The 26,785-nt window shown below is 45.7% G+C and overlaps 1 protein-coding gene across 1 annotated transcript in view; it reads right to left on the bottom strand.

Annotated features, from left to right (window-relative positions):
• The window catches only part of TRPM1 (transient receptor potential cation channel subfamily M member 1), a 73,524-nt gene extending 47,736 nt beyond the window's left edge, over positions 1-25,788 (bottom strand). Inside the window, exons 1-9 of the mRNA XM_086364989.1 lie at positions 25,657-25,788; positions 13,388-13,467; positions 11,643-11,838; positions 8,351-8,564; positions 6,537-6,661; positions 5,708-5,879; positions 2,337-2,511; positions 1,352-1,475; positions 145-217 (exon numbers count right to left, since the gene is read on the bottom strand). Of these exons, the coding sequence (XP_086221115.1) occupies positions 145-217; positions 1,352-1,475; positions 2,337-2,511; positions 5,708-5,879; positions 6,537-6,661; positions 8,351-8,564; positions 11,643-11,838; positions 13,388-13,467; positions 25,657-25,788 (1,291 nt within the window). The remainder of the gene's footprint in view (positions 1-144; positions 218-1,351; positions 1,476-2,336; positions 2,512-5,707; positions 5,880-6,536; positions 6,662-8,350; positions 8,565-11,642; positions 11,839-13,387; positions 13,468-25,656) is intronic.
• Positions 25,789-26,785: the final 997 nt, after the last annotated feature.

Genomic DNA, 26,785 nt, shown 5'->3' with positions numbered 1-26,785 from the left:
GCAGCCTGGCCAGCTCAGGGTTCCATCCCCAGCAGACACATTTCCTGGCGGAAGGAGGTTGCAGGGGGAGGGTTTCCTGGCCAAGAGTGGGGCCTGGGGAGACCAGCACAGAAAGGACAGGAGGGGCCATTTCTAAGAGCTCACCTTTCAGCAGGGCAGTTAAAATCGCCATCTCGATGTCTTGCTGACTCTCAGAACCCATCCTAAACACAGTGACCTGAAAATAGATTAATCGTGAAAAGACTGAGTAAAGCAAAGTGGAAATTGAGAGGGAGAATTAGAGTGTTGTTTAAAAAAGGAACCTCAGAGGCCAATGCTAATACAACCATCCCTAGAGCAAGGGGATTTTCCATCAGGGCCTTCTGATTTCCAGAAGGGACAGCATTTGGAATCCTCACTTGGACTTTATTTTATTCTTCACCCCACCTGGAGCTGAGGGAGCCCATGCAGGACATGCCTGCTGATATCTAAATGGCTACTGAAAGTGACAAAATCATCTCTACTCAGATTTGATACATTTGTAGGAAATTTGTAGATTTAGAATTTTGAAGAGTGCCTGTCTAACAAGAGTGCCTCTTCTTTATAAGAATAATTAAGGAGGTAAAAATCTTCCCTGGTGGCTCAGACTGTAAAGAATCTGCCTGCAAAGTGGGAGACCCAGGTTCTATCCCTGGGATGGGAAGATCTCCTGAACGGCAACCTATTGCAGTATTCTTGCCTGGAGAATCCCACAGACTCAGGAGCCTGGAGGGCTACAGTCATGGGGTCACAAAGAGTCAGACACAGCTGAGTGACTAACACTTTCACTTTCCCCTTGAAGGAGGCAAAGGGTAGAAAATAATGAGGGTATTTTGTAGAATTTTCTAAGCACACCTGCAAGCATGGTGTGTGTCACTCCTCAGTGCTTTATTTATTTATTTATTTTGCTTTTTGGCTGCACTACACAACATGTGGGATCTTAATTCCCTGACTAGGGATCGAATCCAACCAAGCCCCCTGCAGTGGAAGTATAAAGTCTTAAGCATAGAGATCACAAGGAAAGTCCCTGTGACGCCAACACTTTAAATCTCATTGATGACGTCAGCCTCAGAACTGGTGGGATGTGGCCTGAGGTGCCCTGACACACACAAGATCTGATGCATCTGTATCCCTACTCTGAGGAGAACCTGCCTGTGCTTTGCCTGCTTCCCTCACATGGACAGAATTGCCAGCTGGGTCAGGATCTGTAAACTGCCTCTTGGAAAAGCCTGAATGGAAATAGGAACAACTTCATCCTGCACACATAGGCAGCATCAGAAAGGAAACAATTCTCTCTGTGGAGCTGCCTAGAGAATCCACTCAAGACACTTACCAGTTCTTTCTTCTTCATGCACTCCATGATCATTGCAAACAGCTGATGTGATTGTGTCTTGTTGTAATTAAACGTTTTTTGGATGGTGACTATAAGTTGATCCCTGAGGGAGTCATTGATTATCCTGTTTGAAGGGGATGGGAAAAAGAAGAAAACACAGGTGAAATCCACATGAATAAATCTGTATGAGTCAGGGGTCCCCAGCTTCCAAGATCTAATAATGCCTAATGATCTGAGGTGGAGCTGATGTAATAAATAATAAAGGGAACAATCAACATGATGTGCTTGAATTATCCCAAAACCATCCCTCTGTCCCCTGTCCGTGGAAAACTGTCTTCCACAAAACTGGTCTCAGGTGCTAAAAAGGTTGAGGACTGCTGAATGTGATACTGTCTGGTATCTTTGGTTTGAAAATTAACCATTGGAGGATATTCCAGGATACCAGGATAGGAGACCAAAAGGGACCACAGTCAACAGCTGCATTTACACTTGTCCTAAATTTCAGGCTGTGTGAGTGCTTAGTCGCTAAGTTGTGTCTGACTCTTTGTGACCCCATGGACTCTAGCCCACCAGGTTCCTCTGTCCATGGGATTTCCCAAGCAAGAATACCAGAGTGGGTTGCCTTTTCCTACTCCAGGGGATCTTCCTGACCCAGGAATTGAACCTGAGTCTCCTGCATTGGCAGGCAGATTCTTTACCACTGAGCCAGCTGGGAAGCCCCAAATTTCAGGCTATTAGGTTGAAAACCTTAGAAGGGAAAATGAAGTTGGGAGAGAACGCATACCCTCCCCCCACCCAAGAAAGAATCCATAAGAAACATTGCTTCTGAGAGCACCCTTACTGACCCTGGGAAGTGGGACAGGAGAGCTAGAAAAACTACCTTCTCTTATGTTTTTGGGCCGGCTAGACATACCACGATTCCTTCTGGCCCTCACAAGAGGCAGTTCAAACCCCACTCCCCTTCCTAACATGTCAGAGCTCCTACCCTCCTTCCTCCGAGTACTTGTGAGCAAAGGACAGGATGTCTGAGGCCCGGCCACTGCCATCGCAGACCACCACGGGGACCGGGGGCTCTTCTCGGAGATATTCCAGGACGATGGAAACCACGTTCGGGCCCCCTTCCACCACAAGGCCCACGAGGGGCACGCCCTGCCCCAGCCCTGAAACACATACCACATCCAAGTTCAGACCACTGTCAAGGCCCTATTTGACCCCTTGCTCTGACTCCTGAAACATGGGGAAGAAGGAAACCCTTAGGCCTGGACGTGTGCTTACAGAGGGTTAGTTTTCACTGAGAGAGTTGAAGGCCCTCAGGATGTGATGACTGCTCATGTTCTTTTATTCAAAGCCCACATCGTAGCCTTATTGGAAAAAACAGAGCCTTAAAATGACGAACCTGACAACATGTATGTGGTTCAACTGTATGTATCACCCACATAGCTTACAAGATGCTTCAAGGTGAGATGCAAGAAACATGGAAGATTCTTCTTGCTAAAAGAATACTTCCCTACTGCCCTGTCCTGGGTGATGTTCCCACTCTGAATGGGTGTCCCTTCAAGAATGACACTGCAGACGGTGTCTGGACCAGTGCTAGGAGAGCTCTGTTCTATAATACCAGCCTCACGTGAATTAGCCTTATGACCTGGGACTGGTCACCAGGCCACCCTGAACTGCAGTAAGAGGTGAATCACCCCAGGGCCTCCTCTATCTCCTGAAGGAGCAATGGATGTAAAGTATAAGAAACTGTGAGGCTGTCACATCAAGGTGTTCTGTCAACCTCAAGTGGTGTCATGATGGGCAGTGTTGTTATAATAGGTATAGTAGCTGTTGATTAGCCTCCAGTGCCTGGAATAGGCAGTGAGTTATCTAGGAGGGCAAAGCCATGGACCATCATTAGCTCCCCAGTTAATAACTTGTTCCCATAAAGAATCATATATATGTGTGTGTGTATGTATATATATATATATGTATACACACACACACTTTGTTGTACAGCAGAAATTAACACAACATTGTGAATCAGCTATATTTCAATAAAAATATACTGATTAAAATTGTGTTTTCACAAACATCATATATATGTGGAATCTAGAAAATTGGTACAGATGATCTTATTTGCAAAGCAGAAATAGAGACACAGATTAGAGAAAAACCAAGAGGCGGGGGAGTAGGATGAATTGGCAGATTGGGGTTGACATATATATACAACTAGGTATAAAATAGGTAACTAACAAGAACCTATTGTATAGCACAGGGGACTCTACTACTCAGTGCTCTGTGGTGATCTGAATGGGAAGGAAATCCAAAAAAAGAGGGGATACCTGTATACATATAGCTGATTCACTGTGCTGTACAGAAGAAACTAACACAACCTTGTAAAGCAACTTCACTCTCATAAAAAATTAATTAAAAAAATAATTACTTCCCCCAGAGTCCTCCCTCTGCCTCTATGAGATGACAGGACTCTTCTGAACATGGTAGGACAAGCCGACTCTGGTGGCAGAACCAGAAGGTGGGCTCTGGGAAGCAGGTGGTAACAGGAGGGCCTCAAGAACCCAGGATTCTGGGTGGGAGGGGAGATAGTGGGAGTGAAGGAGCAGCTGCTGCTGCTGCCGCTGCTAAGTCGCTTCAGTCATGTCTGACTCTGTGTGACCCCACAGACGGCAGCCCACTAGGCTCCTCTGTCCCTGGGATTCTCCAGGCAAGAACCCTGGAGTGCATTGCCATTTCCTTCTCCAGTGCATGAAAGTGAAAAGTGACAGTGAAGTCGCTCAGTCGTATCCGACTCGTAGCAACCCCATGGACTGCAGCCTACCAGGTTCCTCCATCCATGGGATTTTCCAGGCAAGAGTACTGGAGTGGGTTGCCATTGCCTTCTCTGAAGGAGCAGCAGAGACCCATTTTCCTACTTCACAATTTTACCCTCAAACTGGCCAGGACAGACTATGTTCTGAGCATGTTTCCCCAGTGTCTGTTTGTTGTGATGGGAGTTATCTGATCTTGGTGAATAAGTTAGTGAATAGAAGATATGTCCTTGGTCTCACGGTTCTGAAGGACTTTGGATAGGAACTGCCAGCACAGTTGGGAAAAGGTCTAAGAACTTCAAGCAGGGGAATTGAGTGTTTCTGGTTTGCTTCCACAATGCATTTCTATAGTCAGTAACTCTTAAATATTTTGAACTTTTTTTTTTTTTGCCTGCACCTCAAGACATACAGGATCCTAGTTCCCTGACCAGGGCTAGAACCCATGTCTCCTGCAGTGGAAGCACGGAGTCCTAACTGCTGGACTGACATGGAAGTCCCATTGTAAACAGCTTTGCAGTATTCTACCAGAGTAACCTCAGTTATATTCATTTCAGAAGCTATGTGTTGAGGGTCTGGTATGTACCAGGCAGGCTCTCCAGCCAAGAGATGCTGGAGAAATGGACCAACCAAGAGATGCTGGAGAAATGGATCAACCAAGAGATGCTGAAGAAATGGACTAAAACTATGTGGACTTGCCCTTCAGATTTCCAGCCTCTGCAAGGCTTGAAATTCGAGATCTTCAGGACTCCAGGGACCCAATCACCTTCTTTTCTAGAACAGAGGAGAGCTGGTTCTTCATGGTTCAGGCTGGACTACTGAAGTTCCATGCTGTGGGAGGTGACAACTGAGCACCCCTTTGCCGTCCCTGCCCCACTCAGAACCCTGGGCAAAGGATGACAAAGGGAAGCCCACAGGTCACACAGCCAGGGGAGGTTGGGCGGTGTGAACATGCACGTGGCCAGAACAGCAAAAATGTGACAGCCATCAGCCAGGCAGCTGCTCCTTGGAAATCCACAACTTTTCATAGCACGCTGTCTCATTCCAACCACACTGCAGCCCTACAGACCCTTTAATTATGATTTACAATGACCATTTCTAAGGTCTAGACTGTCTTTTGCAATCTTACCAATAATGGTTACAACAAAATACCCTTTAAGATCATTTGATCATTGTTTGACATTAAGAATCACTGGAGTTTGAACAGTCAATTTGCTGTACAGAAGAAATTAACTTAGCATTGTAAATCAAATATACTCCCCCCAAAATTAAAGTAACTACAGTAACTCATTACAAGAAATGAGAACCACTGACAACATAGTGGGGAATGCCATCACTGTGACAACGGCTGCGGGGCTGTTTATCAGGTCCACACTCCTTGTGAACTTGGGGCAAAGCATCCTAGTGCAGTTCAAGGAGTGGGATTTGGTTGGTGGCCAAGGAAAAGGGTCTTGCTATGGTCGAAGAGGAGTCAGGGGAAGACTGTAAATGCCTGCAGACAGTCTCTTCTCCAGCCCGGTTTGCAGGACAGCCCTGAGCCCACAGAACAACTTACTCGTGTTGATCTTCTGCAAAGAAATGTGCTTCTCTAGCTGCCGTCTCAGCATCACCTCGGCCCCGTACTTGCCCAGGGTGCCATTGTCGGCCAGGATGAAGTGCGTGTGAGAGTTGTTGAGCACGGAGAGCTTACTCAGGGGATTGGACATGGTCTGGTACACCCGTGTCACCTGATTAAATGCACAGCACAGGTCAGAGGTGCAGAACTTTGACAGTAAGACTAACAGGAGAAGCAAAAGCACTCAGATGTGGAGCTACGGCTTCATCTAATCGTACACTTCAACCTGCTCTGCCTTCCCTAGCCTCTCTATTGAAAGTTTGTGGGTTTTTTTTTTTTTGCAATTTTTATATTAAATTAGAAAAAATACTTTAGTCATGACAACCCAGTATCTTAATTCTGCAATTAAAAATTTTTTTTTCATATTTTGGCCGCACCTCATGGGATGTGGGATTAGTTTCCTGACCGGAGATTGAACCCACACCCCCTGCAATGGAAGCATGGAGTGTTAACCACTGAAGCAACAGGGAAGTCCCGACATCCCAACATTTTAGATCATGCCCTTCTTCAGGGGATCTTCCTGACCCAGGGACAGAACCTTCATCTCCTGCACTGGCAGGTGGGTTCTTTACTGCTGAGGCACTGAGGGGATCAGAATCCTGCTTGAAGTCTTGTATCATCATTTTGTAAGATGTTACTGCTGGGGAAAGGGAAAAGGCTACATGAGACCTCTCTTTATTATTTCCTACAACTGCAGGTGAAATCTACGATGACATCAAAATAAAGGCTTCGATTTTTTAAAATTGCACATCTCTGGGAAAATACTTACATCCCTTCCAACCAGGTCTTCTTTGTTCTCCACAATGCCCCAGGGAGCGATTCCTATAGCACAGACCCGGCCTCTGGACTTGGAGGAGTGGTCCTTCAAGGCATCCCCCACATGGCTGATGACACCTGTGAGCAGCCGTAAGTCATATTTGCAGGCCCCATGCTGCTGCTGCTGCTGCTAAGTCGCTTCAGTCGTATCCAACTCTGTGTGGCCCCATAAACGGCAGCCCACCAGGCTCCCCCGTCCCTGGGATTCTCCAGGCAAGAACACTGGAGTGGGTTGCCATTTCCTTCTCCAATGCGTGAAAGTGAAAAGTGAAAGTGAAGTCGCTCAGTCATGTCTGACTCTTAGCGACCCCATGGACTGCAGCCCACCAGGCTCCGCTGTCCGTGGGATTTTCCAGGCAAGAGTACTGGAGTGGGGTGCCATTGCCCTTTACCTCCCATCAAATCACTTTTCAGGAACTTTAGGGCTCCCTGCTCTGAGATGCTCCACTTCTTGCAGAACAGGGTTGAATCACTGAAAGTCTGAGCGCATAAAAATTAGTCATCCTGCATTAGCTCCTAGGAAAGGGAAAATAAAAACCAAAGCAACAGTACAGGAACTTTCTTCACAAGTTTCCAAGACCTAAGGATGGATGAAGTAAGGGTCTCCCTTTGTCTGCATTCAGCTAAAGCTGAGTCAGATGGCCAGGTGTGTTTCTCAACCTCTCTGGGCCTCAGTGATGGGAAAAGGATTGTCAGAAGCCTCAGTGAAAATGAGGTATTGTCCAGTGCTCATGTCAAAGAATGGCACATAGTAGGTGCCAGAGATGTTGACCATTATCATGATCATACCAAAATAAATACCAAGATACCACATAAAAGTTTCATTTCTGCCGTAAATATTATTGTTACCAACCCGGGTTCTTGGCCTTCCCCCATCAATAGAGATTGACTAGAGGCCAGACAATGGCAGCCCACTCCAGTACTCTTGCCTGGAAAATCCTATGGACAGAGGAGCCTGGTAGGCTGCAGTCCATGGGGTCGCTAAGAGTGGGACACGACTGAGCGACTTCACTTTCACATTTCACTCTCATGCATTGGAGAAGGAAATGGCAACCCACTCCAGTGTTCTTGCCTGGAGAATCCCAGGGACAGGGGAGCCTGGTGGGCTGCCGTCTATGGGTCACACAGAGTCGGACACGACTGAAGTGACTCAGCAGCAGCAGCAGCAGCAGAAGCCAGACAAGATTCTGGCAAGACTTTATTGGGGTCCCTGCTGCAGCAGGGGGGATAGTGAGAACAAACAACAGGTGCCCTTGCTTGCTTCCCAAGGTGGGGTGAGCTGGTTCCTTACATGGAGTGAGGATCAGGAGTGTGTCCAGGGGTGAGGCTGGAGGGGTGACTTAGGTGTTTTGCCCACCTATTAGGTGGTGCTGTGTGCAGGGGGCATGCACAATACTCTATTTTCGCTCCTGATCCACTGCTCTTGCTCCATGCTCTTCCGAAGTGGCAGCTGTTTTTGTTTTTATTTTCGGTCTCTTTGTATCTTTTGGATCCAGAATTCATCCCAACTGTGCATACACATAGATATTTTTTAGTCCCATAAAAGTAACTTTATGAGACTCTCTCTTTAGTTCCTTTGATTTTGTATCTAAAGGAGAGGTGAGTCCAGGTGCCAGCACTGCAGCGAAGGGTCTCAGGACCCAGCCTGTCTCAATCTCAGGATGCAGCATGTTTTGTTTCTTGATCTTAATTACCCCAAAGCTTCTAGGGAACCACAGTGATCTCGGGGTCTGCACATTCACAGCCAGGGAGAGGGTCGACACTTACCCGTGCTGACGCCTCCGGTGAAGATCCAGGCCCCAGTGGTCATGGCAGCCTTGATCAGGCCTTTCCCGAAGACCTGCTTCAGCTTGGGCTGCATCTCAAAGTTCTGAAGGCCCCCATGCACGGATATTAAGAGCTTGGGGAGCTCCAGCTGCCAGTCTCTCACCATGAGATGAAGCAGCGAGTCTGGCTTGGTGTCGTAGGAGACCCGGATATACTGCAAAAGAGGGTGTGGCCCTCAGCACCCTTTCTTGGGTCTGACTCTCATGTCACTGTCACTCCGGTTCAAGTGACAGCCTCCTGCCTTTCTCTCTGGCAGGGATCTGGGGCCCTCTATGCAAGTCCGTGGCCACACGATGGGAAGGAACACTGGAGGGTTGCCAGATTCAGCAAGTAGAAATATAGAATGCACAGCTAAACTTGAATTTTACATGAACAATGGAACATGTTTTAGTATATGTGTGCTTCCTGCAAAATTTGGGGCATCCTTAAAAATTACATGTTATCTATCTGAAATTCAAATGTAATTGGGAATCTTGTATTTTACCTGGCAAACCTTATCTTTTATTTTTTCATTGCATTGTGCTGTGTGAGTGTTAGTAGCATCAGACTCTTTGTGACCCCCTAGACTGTAGCCCACCAGGCTCCTTTGTCCATGGCATTCTCCAGGCAAGAATACTGCAGTGGATTGCATTTTTCATTGCCTTAGGATGATTTATTTTGTCAAAGTTCCCAGCCAATTTTCCTAGTATCAGAACTTCAGTAATGACAATAATTAATACTGAGAGTAAAAGGAATCCTGAAATTGTCCAATACTGAAAGATATTACTATTAGCAAAGATTTATTTTAATTATTTAACTAGTTTGTTAAAAATTATGTGCATTGCAAATAGGTTCATCTGTACCATTTTTCTAGATTCTACATATATGCATTAATATATGACATTTGTTTTTCTGTTTCTGACTTACAGCAGAAAATAACACAATATTGTAAAGCAACTATACTCCAATAAAAAATATTTTTAAAGTACATAACCCCCAAAAAATTAAGTACTGTCACACACATGCACAAATATCTGCAAATTAACAAATTTGTCAGAAATTTGTAGAAAATTTGTAGAAACAAATTTGTAGAAAATTAAACCAAAGTTCAAAGGAAACACATTCTAAAATTTCAAAGCAAAGACCATGTATAGTTCTAAACAACAATTGAAATACTTCTTCACTGTATCTAGCATTCATAGGAGCAAGAAATTACTCCAGATTGATTTTTTTTCTGGATACTTTTTGTTCATTGGAAACTTCTAGGAAATATGCCTGCTAGGTTTACAAAAATTTTAGAGCAACTTAGGAATTTATCTACTTTATGTAAAGCTTTTTAACAATTGGTCATCATTGGGCTATATTCCATGTGCTCGTGATCAGTTGCTAAATTGCATTGTTCAAGCCAGGGATTCTTCCAAACCCATGGAAGAAAGTGAAATCCAGTCTAATCCAGTGATAGTCAACTCAATCCTCCTCCCCTTCCCCCCCACCCAAATCCCAAATCTCAGTCTTCCTGGACCATCTCTCTTTTACTATTGAATCAAAAACATTTATAACAGGTCAAAGCTGACTGCAGTAAAGTTCTGCGCATGCTTATGTGCTCAGTCACTCAGTCGTGTCCGACTCTTTGCGACCCCATGGACTGTAGCCCACCAGGCTCCTCTGTCCATGGGATTTCCTAGGCAAGAATATTGGAGTGTGTTGTCATTTCCTTCTCCAGGAGGTCTTCCCAACCCAGGAATCTAACTTGAGTCTCCTGCATTGCAGGCAGATCCTTTACCACTGAGTCACCAGGGAAGCCTATAGAATCCAAGGTGTGGGGGAGGGATAAATGGGGAAATTCCAGTTGACATTTACACACAGTACTATACATATAATAGAGAACTAATAAGGACCTCCTGTATAGCACAGGGAACTTGCTCATGGTCTGTATGGGAAAAGACTGTAAAAGATTGGATATACGTATATGTATAGCTGATTCACTTTGCTGTACACCAGAAACTAACACAACATTGAAAATCAACTGTAGTCCGATAAAATTTTTTTTAAAAAAGGTCCCAAGCTGGCTCAGCTAGATGTGGGACAGGATGTCTTAGAGGGGATGGGTGCTGGAAATGGGGCTTGTAACTGATCTCGGGGCTGGACCTTTCCCTCAAGGTGAAGAAGAGGTTAATGAGTCCATGCACTGGCCCCTGTGAAACGCCTCTTTGTGTCCTGGCCAGTAGGCAGGGCGCCCTTCTGGAGGACCCAATGCTATGGTATTTGCTTGGAACACTTCTGAATTTTATCTGAACAATGATGTTGGGCCAGTGAAATAGAATAAAATAGCAAAAATGGCCTGACAGGGACCGTGGGAGTATTATTTAGAATGGGCTGAAAGGGATCCCAGTGCTGCCGCCTCCCCTCTCTGGCAGGGCTCCTCAGAAAGGCAGAGGGCACTCCCTGTTTACATGCAAATGTGCAAGGCTGCCGTCTTCTTGTCTTTTCGGACCAGCTGAATGCCTGCCAAGGGAGGCTGGGCTTGGACTTCAGAGAGAAATATTTCCAGGCGCTCCTCACCCATGTAAGGGTGGCTCAATGCCTGCAGTTATTTAATAGAAAAGACAAAACAAAGCCCCAAACAACCCTAAAAACCAAATGACATAATTCGTCTCTTATCCCTGGAGATGGAACAGTGTCTTTGTAGAGTCCGGCTGGACTGTGATTCTTGGTATAGATTTAAAGCATATTGTGTTTCCCTGGTGGTTCAGTGATAAAGAACCCGCCTGGCAATGCAGGAGATGCATGTTCGATCCCTGATTCAGAAAGATGCCCTGGAGAAGGAAATGACAACCCACTCCAGTACTCTTGGGACTTCCCTCGTGGCTCAGACAATAAAGAATCTGCCTGCAGTGCAGGAAACCTGGGTTCAGTCCCTGGAGGAGGAAATGACAACCCACTCCAGTATTGTTGCTTGGCAAATACCATGGAAAGAGGAGCCTGGAGGGCTACAGTCCAGGGGATTGCAAAGAGTCAAACACAATTGAGCACAGCACACCATGTGTTCTTTATCATAGTGCCCAGTTTCCAAATTTCATGGCTAAAAAGTGGAGTGTGCAGATATATTTCTTGTCTTTACAATGAAAACTCTAGGAAGATTGCATCACACTCTTGAAAGAAGACCCAGGTATCTTCGGTCTCAGAGTCTGGGAGGCTGGGCCTCTGATGGAGGCTGTGGCTTAATGACACCCCTTCCCAAGGCTTCTCTTACCATGGCTTTGTTGGAGTATCCGCCACCCTGGAATTCAAGAATCCCATAGGAATCTGTGGGGTAGCTCTGGGTGTGTTTGCCAACAGACCATTTTTCAGGATGAACTTCCACCAATTTGTTTTCCTCTCCATTTTTGCTGGCTGTTACACTTGGCAGAGGGGGGATGTGTTGGTTGGTGAGCTGGCCACAGCAACACCTGAAAACAAAGACAAAGCTTGGTCTTTCTAGAACATTCTCCTCCTAATGATGTGTTAACCTGAATAGAAGCAGGCTAACACCTTCCTCATCCAGCTTTAAATGGGGACAGAAATACCCCTTATGGTGTCCTTTTCCAGATAATCATTGCATATCTATTTTAAACATATTGGATGACCACCCTTTCTTACTGAACACATCTTAATTCTTTTTTTTTTAAGGATTGTTGTATTTATTTTACATTTTTTATTTATTTATTTTTGGCCGTATTGGGTCTTTGTTGTTGCATCCAGGCTTTCTCTAGCTGCAGTGAGCGGGGAGTACTCTATAGTTAAGTTGAGGACTTCTCATTGCAGTGACTTCTCTTGCTGTGGAGCATGGGCTCTAGAGCACAGGCTCAGTAGTTGTAGCACAGGGATTTAGTTGCCCCACGAATGTGCGATCTTCCCAGACCAGGGATTGAACCTGTGTCCCCTGCAGTTGGCAGGCAGATTCTTAACCACTGGACCACCAGGGAAGTCCTTTAATTCTTTTTGGTGTCTTGACAACACGATTACCGCCACCAATCACTGAGATTCTGTGACAAAGGACACTCACTCTCCACCCCCCCCCATAGAGAGTTGACCCTCAAGGATGTTTCAGTATTGCTAAATTCTTCCATTGCTTTAGTAAAACATTTCTCTACACAAGTTAACATTGAAAGTCTATTTCTTTTGCTGCTCATACTTTCGGTGTCAATTCAAAGAATCATTTGCCAAATCCAAGGTCATAAAGATTAACTTCTACGTTTTTGTCTAAGAACTTTATAGTTTTAGCCCTTACATCTGATATGTGATAGATTTGGAGTTAATTTTTATATGTGGTGTGAGGTAGGGGCTTAAAGCCATTCCTTTGCACCTCGATGTCCAGTTATTTCAGCATCATTTGATGAAGAGACTAATCTTTCTCCATCAGGTTAGATAACCTTGCCAAAAAATCATAGACAGGTCACAGACAAGTGGGTTTCTTTCTGGACTCTCAGTTCTATTACATTGGTCTTTATGTCTACCCTTATTTTAGTACTACACTACCTTGATTAGTGTAGAACTGTAGGAAGTTTTGAAATCAGGTAGCATGAGCCTGGAGAATCCCAGGGACTGGGGAGCCTGGTGGGCTGCCGTCTATGGGGTCACACAGAGTCGGACACGACTGAAGTGACTTAGCAGCAGCAGCAGCAGCAACATGAGCCCTTCTACTTTGTTCTTTTTTATAAGATTGTTTTGGCTATTCTGGATCCCTTGCAATTCCATGCCAATCAGTTTGTCGATTTCTATAACGAAGTCAGCCAGAACTCTGATAGGGATTACATTGAATCTGTAGGTCATTTTGGCTGTCTGCATCCTGACAGGAGTTTATAGCCCAGGTGACTCTCTGCTTAATGACTCACATGGAGAATAAGTTCTGGGCATCCTTGACTCCTCCTCCCTTTCCCTCAAACACCAGAATAGTTGCTGGCAGCTGGTGGACAAGGGATATTTTGAATAATGTCTTAATTATGGCTTCCAATTTACCTGTTAGGGTCTTTAGTGCTGGGAATGACAAAGATACATTCTCGTTTGCAAAAGGTTTTTTCTATCCAAGCTTTCTGTCCCTAGAAGAGGAAAAAAGTGGACATTAGACTGAGATATTCCCAAACCAACCTCAGAATTCATTATTTTACTTTTATAAAATGAATAGTAACGGTGAGTCTGCCCAAAACATCTGAATAAACACCTCCAAGAACGGTGAATGCAAGCCTTTCAGGATCTTACCTCTGGTTCCTTTTAAGAGAAATGGCTCAGAAATATGCTTTTGTGGTTTCCGTAGGGCTAGGAAACCTGTGCTTTGCATGAAAATCAGAGTCTACAGAAGGGGAATGATGGTGCCCCTAGAGCCAGCCAGTGCCCTGCGGAGCCTGGTGGGACCTGAGTTATTGGAAAAGCTGACAAAATTGTCCAGTCTCTGATCAGGTCTTTGTTTTGTTTTGTTTTTCCTTAAGATGTGTGTTTGTGTGTGGACCATTTTTAAAGTCTTTACTGAATTTGCTACAATATTGTTTCCATTCATGTTTTGGTTTTTTGGCCACAAGGCATGTGCGATCTTAGCCCCTGAACCAGAGATGGAATCCATGTCTGTTGCATTGGGAAGCAAAGTCTTAACCACTGGACCATCAGGGAAGTCATTCTGATCAGGTCTTCGACTTGCTGTCAAGAACCTGGTCTTCTCTAGACTCCCAGGCCCCATTGCACTATAGTCATTTTATAAGTAATATTTCTAACTGGTGCTCAGATTCACCAACTGTTATTTTTATAATTAAAAATATTGAAGATTGTGAAGAACTGGGGCCTCATGTAACATTGATGCTGGGGCTGAAAATTGGTACATTTACCATCAAGGGTAATTTGGCAATCATTTGTTGCAGTTACAAAGCTTATATGTTTTCACTCGCCATTTTTTAGGATTTTATTCTGCAAATGTGCCTAAACAAGTTGACACAGGCCCAAGGCTATTTACTGCATCACTGTCTGTGATATCAAAAGGCTGGGAGTCACCTACTGCTTATCAGTAGGGGATTATTACCCAAATCATAGAATAGTCATCAATGCAATTCTTTGAGAAAACAAAAAAATTTTTTGAAAGAGAATAGGATGTTCTTGTTCTATCGATAGGGGAAAAATCACTGAGCTATGGTAAGTGAAAAAGCAAGCCACAGGATAATTTCTAGAAAATAGACACCATGTATGGGAATGATACCTCACGAGCAGCTGGCAGTGGCTCCCCCAGAGGGAGACCTAGAGGCCTCAGAGACCTGGGTGGAAAGGAGGCGCCCATAGCCTGGTGCCCTGCTCAGTTTTTTTTAAGATTTTATTTTTTGTTAAGCTTAGTGAAGTAAGCCATAAAGAAAGACAAATATCGTATGATATTGCTTTTATGTGGAATCTAAAAATGTGATGCAAACAAACTTATTTACAAGACAGAAATGGACTTACAGACACAGAAAACAAATTTATGGTTACCAAAGGGGAAAGGTTGGTAGGGAGGGATAAATTAGGAGCTTGGGATTAGCAGATGCATACCACTATATATAAAACAGATAAAAGATAAGGACCTACTGTATAGCACACGGAACTATACTCAATATCTTGTAATAATCTATAAAGGAAAAGAATGTGAAAAAGAATATGTGGAAATTCCCTGGTTGTCCAGTGGTTAGGACTCAGTGCTGTCACCGTGGGACCTGGGTTCAATTCCTGGTCAGGGAACTAAGATCCCACACACTGCACAATGTGCCAAAGATACATAGATATAGATACAGATAACTGAATCATTCTGCTGTACACCTGAAACTAACACAACATTGTAAATCAACTACACTTCTATTTTAAAAATTTAAAAATTAAAACTTTATTTTTTTTAGAGCCGTTTTAGGTTTACAACAAAATCGAAAGGGTGGTACAGAGATTTCCCATAAACTCCCTGCCCCCCATCCTTATCAACGTTCTCCACCAGGGTAGTGTGCTGCTGCTGCTGCTGTTGCTAAGTCGCTTCAGTCATGTCCGACTCTGTGCAACCCCATAGACGGCAGCCCACCAGGTTCCCCCGTCCCTGGGATTCTCCAGGCAAGAACACTGGAGTGGGTTGCCATTTCCTTCTCCAATACATGAAAGTGAAAAGTGAAAGTGAGGTCGCTCTGTCGTGTCCAACTCTAGCGACCCCACGAGACTGCAGTCTACCAGGCTCCGCTGTCCATGGGATTTTCCAGGCAAAAAGTACTGGAGTGGGGTGCCATTGCCTTCTCCCCAGGGTAGTGTATTTTTTACCAAAGTCAAATCTACATTGACAAATCATCACCACCTGAAGTGGATAATATGTGTTATTTCACTCTTGGCATTGTACAGTCTATGGTTTGACAAATTAAAATGACTTCTATCCACCATTATAGTATCATACACAGTATTTTCTGCCCCAAAAATCTTCTGTCCTCTGCCTATTCATCCCTCCCTCTTCCTAATCTCTGGAAACCACTGAATTTTTACTTTCTCCATAGTTGCACCTTTTCTAGGACGTTGTATAGTTGGCATCATCCACTCTAAAGTCCCTTTAGGTTGGCTTCTTCCACTTGCATGCGTGCTAAGTCGCTTCAGTCGTGTCTGACTCTGTGCGATGCTATGGACTATAGCCCTTCAAGCTCCTGTATCCATGGGATTCTCCAGGCAAGAATACTGGAGTAGGTTGCCATGCCTCCTCCAGGGGATCTTCCTGACCCAAGGATCAAACCTGTGTCTCTTATGTCTCCTGCATTGGCAGGCAGGTTCCTTACCAAGCAGTGTCACCTGGAAGCCCCTTCTTTCACTTAGTTGTATTCCTTTAAGCTTCTACCATGCCTTTCTGACAAATAACTCTTTTTTTTAGTGTTGAATAATATTCCATGGTCTGGATGTACCACAGTTTATTTACCCATCTACCCTCTGAAGTTGGTTGCATCTAAACTGTGTCAGTTCCAAATAAAGATGCCATAAACATCTGTGTGCGGTTTTCTGTGCAGGTTTAAGTTTTCCCGTTTAAAACTCTGAATGATGGAATGTATGACCTTGGTGTGTGGCCATCCCTCAAGTGTGCCATAGACCCTCCAGGACCTGTGACTAATAAATCTTATTCCTCCAAGTTCCCTTGGTCTTGGCTGAAGTGTATTTTGCAATCAGAATAAGAACCACAAAGGCTAGGGCAGCCACATTAGTCCCAGAGGGGTGATGTCTGTGGGGCTCCCTGCAGTGAGGCCTGGGTGAATGCCCTGGGCATGTCTAGCCGGGCTTCATTGCCTACAGGCTGAGACCAACATGGTTACACAAAGCACAGAGTTCAGGAGACTGGGGATCACTGGGGATCATCGGCTGACCACACATGTACATATATGTATATTTATTTCCTGGTTCCATCCACCAAAAGGGCCTAAAAACACTCTGACAGAAATGAATATACTTAGTGTGCAAATATTTGTTTCTAAACAACATTCTCCACTAAAAAAAGCCAGGGCTCCTAGGACAAGTGACTGAATCCAGATCTGGGGCAGAGAAAGTACAAGAAGAGCTTGGAACATCTTGTGCCAGAAAGTAAGGAAGTGTTTACTTTCCACTTGGGAACTTGTCAGAAAACACAGAACCCTCTTTGAAAGGGTTCTCACTGGCTTTATCTGGGATGTGAGCATGAAACTAAATGATCACAATAAAGAACTGTAACCCTTTGGCTGAAATAACGATCCATGAACTCACAATGGCATAAATTTATACACAAATAAATGTATAGGGGAGATGGGAAATCTGTTTCTTGCATTTTTTAGTCACCCTCCCAATGCAGGGGGCCCGGGTTCCAGCCCTGGTCAGGGAACTAGATTCCACATGCCACAACTAAGACCTGGCACAGTCAAGTAAATAAATATTAAAAAAAAATAAAGAAAATAAAGAAAACCAACATTGGGCAACTGTCAAGAATCTTTGTTGAAATCTACATGCCATGGGTAAAGGACTGGAAAGTAACAGTACACTTACATAATCTCAAGGCATCTCCCACAGATATTTCTTAATCACAAAGGGGAAATGAATAACCTGACAGGTTGGGGAAATGAATAACCTGACAGGTTGGAGAAATCTGGTGAATACCACCTAAAATAAAGTGAGCTGTTACCAGCAATGAAACGAATATTCACCATGAGCCTCTAGATGAAATGCAGAGAAGAAAAATTGCCTAAAATGCAAAATCTGAATCTATAGGGAGGAAACTTTAGACAACCAAATTGAGGAGCATCCTGGAAAATAACTGAAATCACTGACCTTCAAAACTCCAAAGGTCATGAAAGACAAGTAAAGGCTGGGGAATGGTCACAGGAGCTATAGAGACATGACCTTGGAACACCCTTCAGTCTTTTGCCTCATCTTCGGCCCTGCCCCCTAGTCCCGCCCACCCTTTCTGGCTCCCACCCTCTGATCCCTGTCCAGGCCCCACTCCCTCTGATGGCTCACTGACCCTTCCTCCCAGTGCCTCCACCCCACCTCTGCATAAGAAACCAACAAGTGGGCCCTTCACAGAAAACTGTTAATGACCAGGTATGGGAAATCAGGGGAGCTTCCCAGGTGGCACAGTGATAAAGAATCCACCTGCTAATGCAGAAGACTCAGGTTCGATCCCTGGGTTGGGAAGATCCCCTGGAGGAGGAAATGGCAACCCACTCCAGTGTTCTTGCCTGGGAAATCCCATGGACAGAGGAGACTGGTGGGCTACAGTCCATGGGGTCGCAAAGAGATGGATACAACTTAGTGACAGGGCACACATGCATGCATGCATGTGGGAAATCAGAAAGCCAGGGTCTAGCCCCTTGGAAAACTAGGCTCAGGACCCTGTCATCACAAGGTGGACGAGCCATCTGCCCTGCAGGGTCTCAAATGCTGAGGTGGGTAAGGAACTGGGCCGGCAGTAACATGCCTCAGACATAGTCACATCTATTCTGTCACAGGCAGTATTCAAACGCCCCCACCACCCAGTGCCCCAGGCACCGTTCCTGCAGGTGCAGGGCATCTGTGGGCCTCCAGGGGCATCAGCCTGGCATCTGCTCCCCCAACTCAGGAGGGGGCTTTTCAGGGCTTTTCAGCCCAGCACTGACTCTGCTTGTAGCCATGGGCGAGGGTAGCAACTGGTATCCACACAGCTCCAAGCTCAACCCACTTCCCTCTGCTTCACCAAAAATCCATTCTTTTTCTAAGGAAAAAGCTAGCATGTGATTACCATACTTTCCCTGAGGAAAGAAAGGCTTTGCTTTAGTATTAACTCTGAATTTTTCCTGTTCTTTTTTTAGTTTAGTTAGGAAGAATCCAGTTCCAAAATTCCAGTTGCTGCTTGTTGTTGTTGTTCAGTCACTCAGTTGGGTTCGACTATTTACCACCCCATGGACTACTGCAGCATTCCAGGCTCCCCTGTCCTTCACTGTCTCCTGGAGTTTACTGCAGGCACTCCTGCAGGGGACAGAGCAGGACTGTGGCTCCTGTGATTTTTGTGGGAGATTCATATCCATCAAGTCTGTGGTGCTATGTTACTGCTTAGTCTCCAGAAATGTTCTAGAATCTTCTGAGGATGAACAAGAGGTCCCGGAAGTCACTCACTCTATGCAGGCAGTCATGCTTCACAGGGTCTAGTTTCTGTCAAGAGGCCCGGGAGGGAGGCTCTCTGGCTCCCTGCTCCCCAGCCCCTCTGGCAACCTATTCCTACACACCCTCCCTCTCTCATCTGACCCTTTTCCTCCCACAAGAATCTCAGAAGCCACAGCCCTGCTTGGTCTCCTGTGGGAGTGCCTGGTGGAAGGGTGGTGTTCACTGTCCCCTGGTGACTAAGGGGTGATTCAGAAGCCCAGGTGGAGTGTTGCCAGGGATGCGGGCAGCAGCCCATCCCTGGGCCCCTGAGGGCAGCTGGGCACACAGAGCAGGGAGTCACCCAGGTCAGCTCACGTTGCGCGAGCTCAGTCTCAGAGGCAAATTCAGGTGAGAGGCGATGGGTGGAGGGCCCCTCGGTAAACAGTCCTCCCAGCCCTCCAGAGGATGCCCCAGGCTGAGTCAGGCCAAGGGATTAAGGAAAGGCATGTGGACCGAGATGAAAGGAAGCAGAGCCTCCTGAGGTTCATTCATAAACCCTCCAAGTCCCCCCAGCCCCTAGGCTAGATCCCGCTCACTCATCTGAAGTAGTCTCTTCCATCACAAATAGTTATTTTATTTTATTTTTTTAACAGAAATTGAGAAGCATTTTTTTTTTCAGGGTAGAAGTGGTTATTTGAAATGCCTTGGAGCAGGGTAATAGGAACCCCTGTCCTGGGGAATTGGCTCCCATCTGAAAGAGCGCAGGAAGCTGAGTAGGGGAATGTGGGAGCACTGCCCACCACACTGAGCTGCAACTTTCCTGTCTCTGAAAGGGACACTGCTTTGCATAGTTCTGAGCTTCAACTGGGATGATATTAGTGCAGTATTTGGGAAGTCCTACAGGAGACGCAGGTTCAATCCCTGGTTCAGGAAGATCCCCTGGAGAAGGAAATGGCAACCCATTACAGTATTCTTGCCTGGAGGATTCCATGGACAGAGGAGCCTGGTAGGCTACAGTTCATGGGGTCACGAAATAGTCGCACATGACCAAGCAACTAAAGGGGCACACACACACACATAAATGGAAATCCTGGTCATTCCAATAGCCCCCCCTCCCTTATCTACAGAGGTTACATGCTAGGACCCCAAGTTGATGCCCAAAACCCAGACAGGACCAAATTCGGGATATACTATGCCTTTTCCCATACATACACACCTATGATAAAGTTTAATTTATAAATTAGGCACAGTAAGAGATTAACAATAACTAATAATAGAATAATAACTAATAATAAAATAACACAAATGAACAGCAATTCCTAATAGTAGAAGAAAAAGCCTTGCCTGGTCTGTCCTCTAGTCAATTTCTCTTACTTGAGGAAGAAGGTTCAGTAGCAGGCAGATGGGATATTTGGTGGTGCTGGCGGGGCTGGGAAAGGACCTGATGTTAATGGGGATGGAGGAAGGGGAGGGGCCTAATCGCGAACCTAAGTTCCTGACTGGTGGAGCTGGGTGGCTGGGGGTGCAATTTATGGAGGTGGGGCCACGCAGGCCCAGGTCTGAGGAAGACAATCCAGCCCCCTGCAGTGAACACCTCAGGCTCCAGGCACCCACTGGACCTGCAGGGAGGGAAAGGGGTCATCTGGTTGCATGAATGAGACCCAGGGTATAGTGATATCTAGATAACTCTAGATAATGGGAATCAGAGAGATTGCTGATGGAGAGACTACAGGAAGTAGAGAGGAAGGCGTCTGGCATTGAGTCCCCAGGAGCAGGGGAGAGGGCTGGGGACACAAGGTCTGGGCGGTGGAGGACAGACACAGTGTCTCAGGGGCCTGATGAGGATCATGTGTCCTTGATGGACTAACCAGGTTTGCGGGAAGGAGGTCAGAGGCGGGCGGGTTGATGGCCCTGCCAGCTCGTCTTTTTGTTTTGTTTTCAAAGAAAGGAAAAAAAAAAAAAAGTATCTGCTATTAACAATAAAAAGCCCCAAGTAACGTTTGTACAACCTGGGGAGTAGCCACCAGATCTCACGATCAGGACATTTGCTGGACTTTCATGTGGATTTAGAGCCAAGTCCTGAGGCGCTGTAGACAGCCAGCCTCACCCTGCACCCCCACCCCCATCCAGAATAGGGGTGGCATCAGGACCTTCTGGAATGGGTTCATGTGGATGGGGAGGGGCCTCTGGGGAGGTGTAGGTGGGAGGAGCAGGGCAGGGCACAGCCTGGAGAAGGCAGAGCTGAAGTGGGGGTGCCCAGGGAAGGTGGGGAGGGTGGGGCTGGGGCGACAGGGCAGCCTGGTCTGGGCCTCAGGAAGTGGCTTCAGAACTAAGAGCTGGTTTGCTGCTGGGTGAGTCTCTGTTTACTCAGTGGCCCTGCTTCTTGGGCCAAAATTAACAGCAAAGGCCACAGTGAAATGGTGATTTGTGGACCAATTTAGCCAAAAGAAACCGCTGGTCTCATGTGTCTATTTAGAGCAGACGTCTTGCGCTCTCATCCAGGGCTGCATGGGGCCCACACGTGGACTTGGTTTGACCTTTGTATCAGGAGGAGAATTCGCTGCTGTTATTAACTGCGAGAGAGGTCCCCGTGTGAAAACCTTGACCTCTGGCTGCCCTGCACTGCCCTGGGGATGTGGGACCTCAGGCTGACAGACCTCCCGCACAGCTGCAAGAGGCGTTGAGTCCCCCGACACAGGAGAGACGAAGAAAGTGCTCTTGAAGAGGGGACAGCAGGACAGGGAAGAATGCCAGGACTCCCTTCTCTGCTGTGATGGGCACAGTGATGCCCGCTCAAACCTGGATGCATTTGGGGTGGGGGCCATGCAGAGACCATGGGCTCCCTCACTGTGGTTTCACAGATGAGGAAACAGGCAGTGGAGGAGTTAGGACTTTGGTAGGGGCTCTGGGAGGTGATGATTGGATGACTGACTCAATGACTCAATGGACATGAGTTTGAGCAAACTCAGAGATAGTGGTAGACAGAGAAGCCTGGCATGCTGCAGTTTATGGGGTCACAAAGAGTTTGACACGACTGAGTGACTGAACAACTGGGAAGTTAGGGGGCACTGAGACATAAGACACAATGACATGGTGAAGCCACAAGCTTGGTCAGTCTCATGGCCAGGTGGCCGGCCTGACTCCCCTGCATGGCTCTGTCCCACATCTGTCTTCTCTGGCAGATTCAAAAATTTTTCTCCAAAATGGGCAGATGCTTTTGAGGTCCTCCCTTTAAGGAGGATAGAGAACAGAACTATCTCTATTTTGAATCCAAAAAAAAGTTGTAATAAGATTTTTCTGGCACGATCTAGCTGTGCAAGAACCAACCTTGAGGTGTAAATGTTGAGTTCAACATGGCAGTCATAGAACATCTTAAATCTGGCTGGTCTGAGTTGGGATATGCTGTGAATTTATGTGTAAAACAGCAAGTTATCATTTGCCATGTCTAACAATGGACCTTAGAAAGAAAAGTGGGGACTTCCCTGAAGGTCCAGTGATTAAAACTTCACCTTCCAATGAAGGGATGTGGATCTGATCCCTGTTTGGGGAGCTAAGATCCTATGTGCTTTGCATTACTGTCACCCCACTCCTCCCACCCCAAAAAAGAAAGAAAGAAAGAAAAGAAAAAGTGTTTGGGAGGATTTTTTCCAGGTGGCTCAGTGGTAAAGAATCTGCTTGCCAATGCAGGAGATGCAGGAGAAATGGGTTTGATTCCTGAGAAGATCCCCTAGAGAAGGGAATGGCGACCCACTTCAGTATTCTTGCCTAGAGAATCCCATGGACAGAGGAGCCTTGCAGGCTACAGTCCATGGTGTCTGTGAACACAACTGGACTGTTGTTTCTACACAACAGTCAGACACAACTGAGCTACTAGGTAGAAACGCATTCAAAAACAGACAAAAAGTATCTCACTAATACGCTTTTTATGTTGACCACATTTTGAAATGATCATATTGGGGATATATTGAGTTAAATATGTTTTTATATTTCACTAATTTTTTTTAACATGGCTCATTTTTGTTTGGATATAGCTACTCTACAATGTACAATGATGTCTGGGGACAGATCTCTCTGCATATTAATACATCCCTGGTGACTGTCTTTTTAACGGAGGTGTTTAAATGTTGATTGCCATTAATGTCTAGGACAAGGACTGGGTCTCATTAGTCCTCTGGATGAGGGCTTCTATTTTCCCAGATCTAGAACTTTAACACACACACACACACAAACGTGCACACATGCACACAAAATTATAGGACATCTTTAAAACATTTTCAAACAAAGTAAGAGAGAATTTTCTAAGAATACCTAGTGCTCCAGGTCAAGAGGACTGTAAGTTAATAGAAAGTCTGCTTTGTTTTCACTTAGTTCAGAATGAAGACCAACCACTTAAATGCCTGCACATCTTTCTGTGCCTTGTACTTATCAACTTTGCAAAGTAAATAAATGAAGTTTCAAAGGAGCCAAACCCAACACAAGCCCTGACTTCTGCTGAAAAATAACTAATAAAACATAAACCATGACAGCAAATACCCTCGGCACTGGTTGACATTTCCAGTTACATTTTCTGGGGCCTAAAATACATGGCAGGGAATGATCACTTTATGGGACAAATATCACTGCAAATGCCATGAATCAAAACTGCTGCTTGAGGGGCTTCCCTGGGGGTTCAGTGGTAAAGAATCCTCCTGCCAATGAAGGAGACATGGATTCGATCTCTGATTCGGAAAGATCTTACATGCTGTGGAGCAACGAAGCTTGTGCTCTAGAGCCCAGGAGCCACAATTACTGAAGTCTGGGTGCCCTAGAGTCCGTGCTCTGCAATAAGAGAAGCCTGAGCGCCGCAACTAGAGAGTAGCCCCCACTGGCCACAACTAGAGTGATGCCCACACAGCAATGAAGAGCTATCACAGCCATAAATAAACAAATCAAATTATATATATTTATATATATTATATATATATAAATATTTTATATAAAAATATATATAAATATATAAATATATTTTATATATTTAAACATATAAAATATATTTAAATATATAAAATTATATATTTAGTTATATTTAAATATATATATTCTTTTTTGCTCAATAGTTTGCTTTTGCAAACTAAAAATTACATTTTTGTAATTTGGTGAACATTCCCAAAGACAACCCTTTCCCAAAATCAGACCTGTATTACTAAGGTCCTCTCCCATAGAGGCCGATCGTCCCTCTTAATTCCTCCATAAATACTTACTTCAGACTCAGCAAATCTGTCTTGTCTTTTTTCTCCTGACCTCTCTCTCTTCTTTTATTCCCATCGCCTACCCCTGGTCAACCGAGAACAAATCCTGTAAATATTTTCAACCTTCCCCACATTCCCACTATTTTTGCTAATATTTGCTAAAGTTTACAAATTTTCTGGTAACAAAAGGAAAATGTATTTGTTATTGAATTTTGTTAAAGTAAAAGAAAAAGAAATGTACAAAGGAATAAATAAACATCACACATACTAACTGCATTTAAAATAATGGCTAGCATTTCAATGTATTCCTTGGCTTTTTCCTATGAATAGATAAGATGTGTGTGTGTGTGTGTGAGCGTGTGCACATGTGTGTAATGAAAACTATGATTATCCTGCTTTGTCGTTATTCATTCTTCTCTGTCGTTTAAAAAGTTAATACATTACAAAGACTTCCCTGGTTGTCCAGTGGTTAAGACTTCACTTTCCAGTGCTAGAGAGGAGAGTTTTATCCCTGGTCAGGGAGCTAAAATCCTTGATGGCTCAAGGCCAAAAACCCAAAACATACAACAGAAGCAGTATTGTAACAAATTAAGTAAAGACTTTAAAAATGGTCCACATCAAAAAAAAAAAAAAAGACTACATTTCACCTTGTAGATAGACCATGATTATGTGTCCAGTCCTCTATTTCCGCGTTTGTTGTTCCCTGTGTCTTACTGTAGTAAACAGCGCTCTATAAATGTTGGCTTACATCTACATTAATCCATCGGGATTATTGCCTTAGGACATATCCTTAGTTGTGCAGTTGTTGGACTTGGGCGTGTGTGCATGCTAAGTTGTGTCCAACTCTTTGTGACCTCATGGACTGTAGCCCGCCAGGCTCCTGTGTCCATGGGATTTCCCAGGCAAGAATACTGGAGTGGGTTGCCATGCCCTCTTCCAGGGGTCATGCCCTTCTCCAGGGATCAAACCCACGTCTCCTGGATCTCCTGCACTGGCAGGTGAACTGCCTTCTAGAAGCCAATTCCCATTTCCCACCCCCCGCCCCCTAGCAGTGAGAAGGAATCTCCATCTTCCTTCACAGCCAATCAATCTTTCCACCGAGGTTTTAACTAACAGCTAAAATGTCAGCTAATAAAGGGTTACAGGGACATCCCAGCCAAGAGGAAGACGCACAGATGGACATTCTGCAGGAAGCAGGAAACCAAGGTAAGATGCTAGGGAGTAAAGGCCAGGAGGCCAAGCCCTGGAGCTGGAGCTTCTCAGCAGAACCCTGGCATCTGCATTTAGACACTGGAGCCTGGTGGTGGCCAGTTCCATAGGCTTGTCCCTTCAGGGAACATGGATTCACTGGCTCTTCCCACATGACCTTGTCCAGCCAGGGTCCACAGGAGAGGAGCTGGAGGCCCCAGGAAGCTGAGTCCTACACCTCCAACACTTCCCCACACCTGAGCTTACCTGCCCCAACGCGGGGCCAAGAGGGTGCAGCTGGCCTCTTTCCGCCTCCTCCTCTGGCCAGGCAGGAGGCTGGCAGAGGAGGGCCAACCCTTTAAGAGGGGGCGTCCACATGAGGAGCACGTGAGCCCCCATACTGAGCTCTCATGATCCCCATGAGGCTTGTGACCTCGCTTCCAGGCCCAAAAAGGAAGCCAAAGCCCAGCCCACCAGGCTGTTCAATGTCGATGCCACGAAAGCAGCCTTGGGGTTTGGGGAGGCGGGAGGAGGGGAGCGAGAACTTTCCCTTTGAAGTGACCCTTCCCCCCAGCTAAAAATGTCAGCACTATTTGAATAATTGAGACAATTGGACATAACTGGCTCTTTCAGCAGACTCTTGGCTTGAAGGCAGTGCCCTAATTACCCTAATCCTTTCACATCATCTGAGGCTGGGCCAGAGGTCGAGGTGGACGTGAGTCCCATGTGACTGTCAGCCTTGTCTTGGTGCCTCTGAGCCCCAGGTCCCCACTCCAACCACAGCCCAAATGGCCTATGTCCACAGTCACCTGACATCTACCCTGATGAGAGCTTCTAAGGTTTGCTGTAATGAGTAGTCCAGTGATCAAGGAGATCAAACAGGTCAGTCTTCAAGGAAATAAACCCTGAATATTCATTGGAAGGACTGATGCTGAAGCTCCAATACTTTGGCCACCTGATGGGAAGAACTGACTCATTGGAAAAGACCCTAATGGGGGGAAAGATTGAGGGCAAAAGGAGAAGGGGACAGGAGAGGATGAGATAGTTAAATAACATCACCGATTCAATGGACATGAATTGAGGAAAGAAGAAACCCGAGCCCTGAAATTCTCCCACCCATGGCCTTCCACACAAGGAACACCTCCCCAACAGAGAAGGCTGCAAGTCTCCTCAGCCTGGGTTCCATCTGTCATCACAGAGGAGCCAACAGAGATGCAGGCAGACTGGAACCGAGGGGCATTAGGGGAGTTCCCACTTTACAGATGAGTAGACTGAGGATCATGTGAGTCAAGAGGCTGTTTGCCCAGACTTTGTAAGAGGCGGGCAGGACCCTAACTGGCCCAGGCTGTCAGGTCCACCCTGTAGAGCTCCTGGGACCAGGCCAAGCCTGGGACCA

The sequence above is a fragment of the Bos grunniens genome, chromosome 21 (assembly GCF_055505025.1).
Source record: "Bos grunniens cultivar Pamir isolate PY7600 chromosome 21, Bosgru_T2T1.0, whole genome shotgun sequence".
Lineage (NCBI taxonomy): Eukaryota > Metazoa > Chordata > Mammalia > Artiodactyla > Bovidae > Bos > Bos grunniens.
Note: the sequence above shows the minus strand (reverse complement) of the source record. Positions and strands in the feature narration are given on the sequence as shown.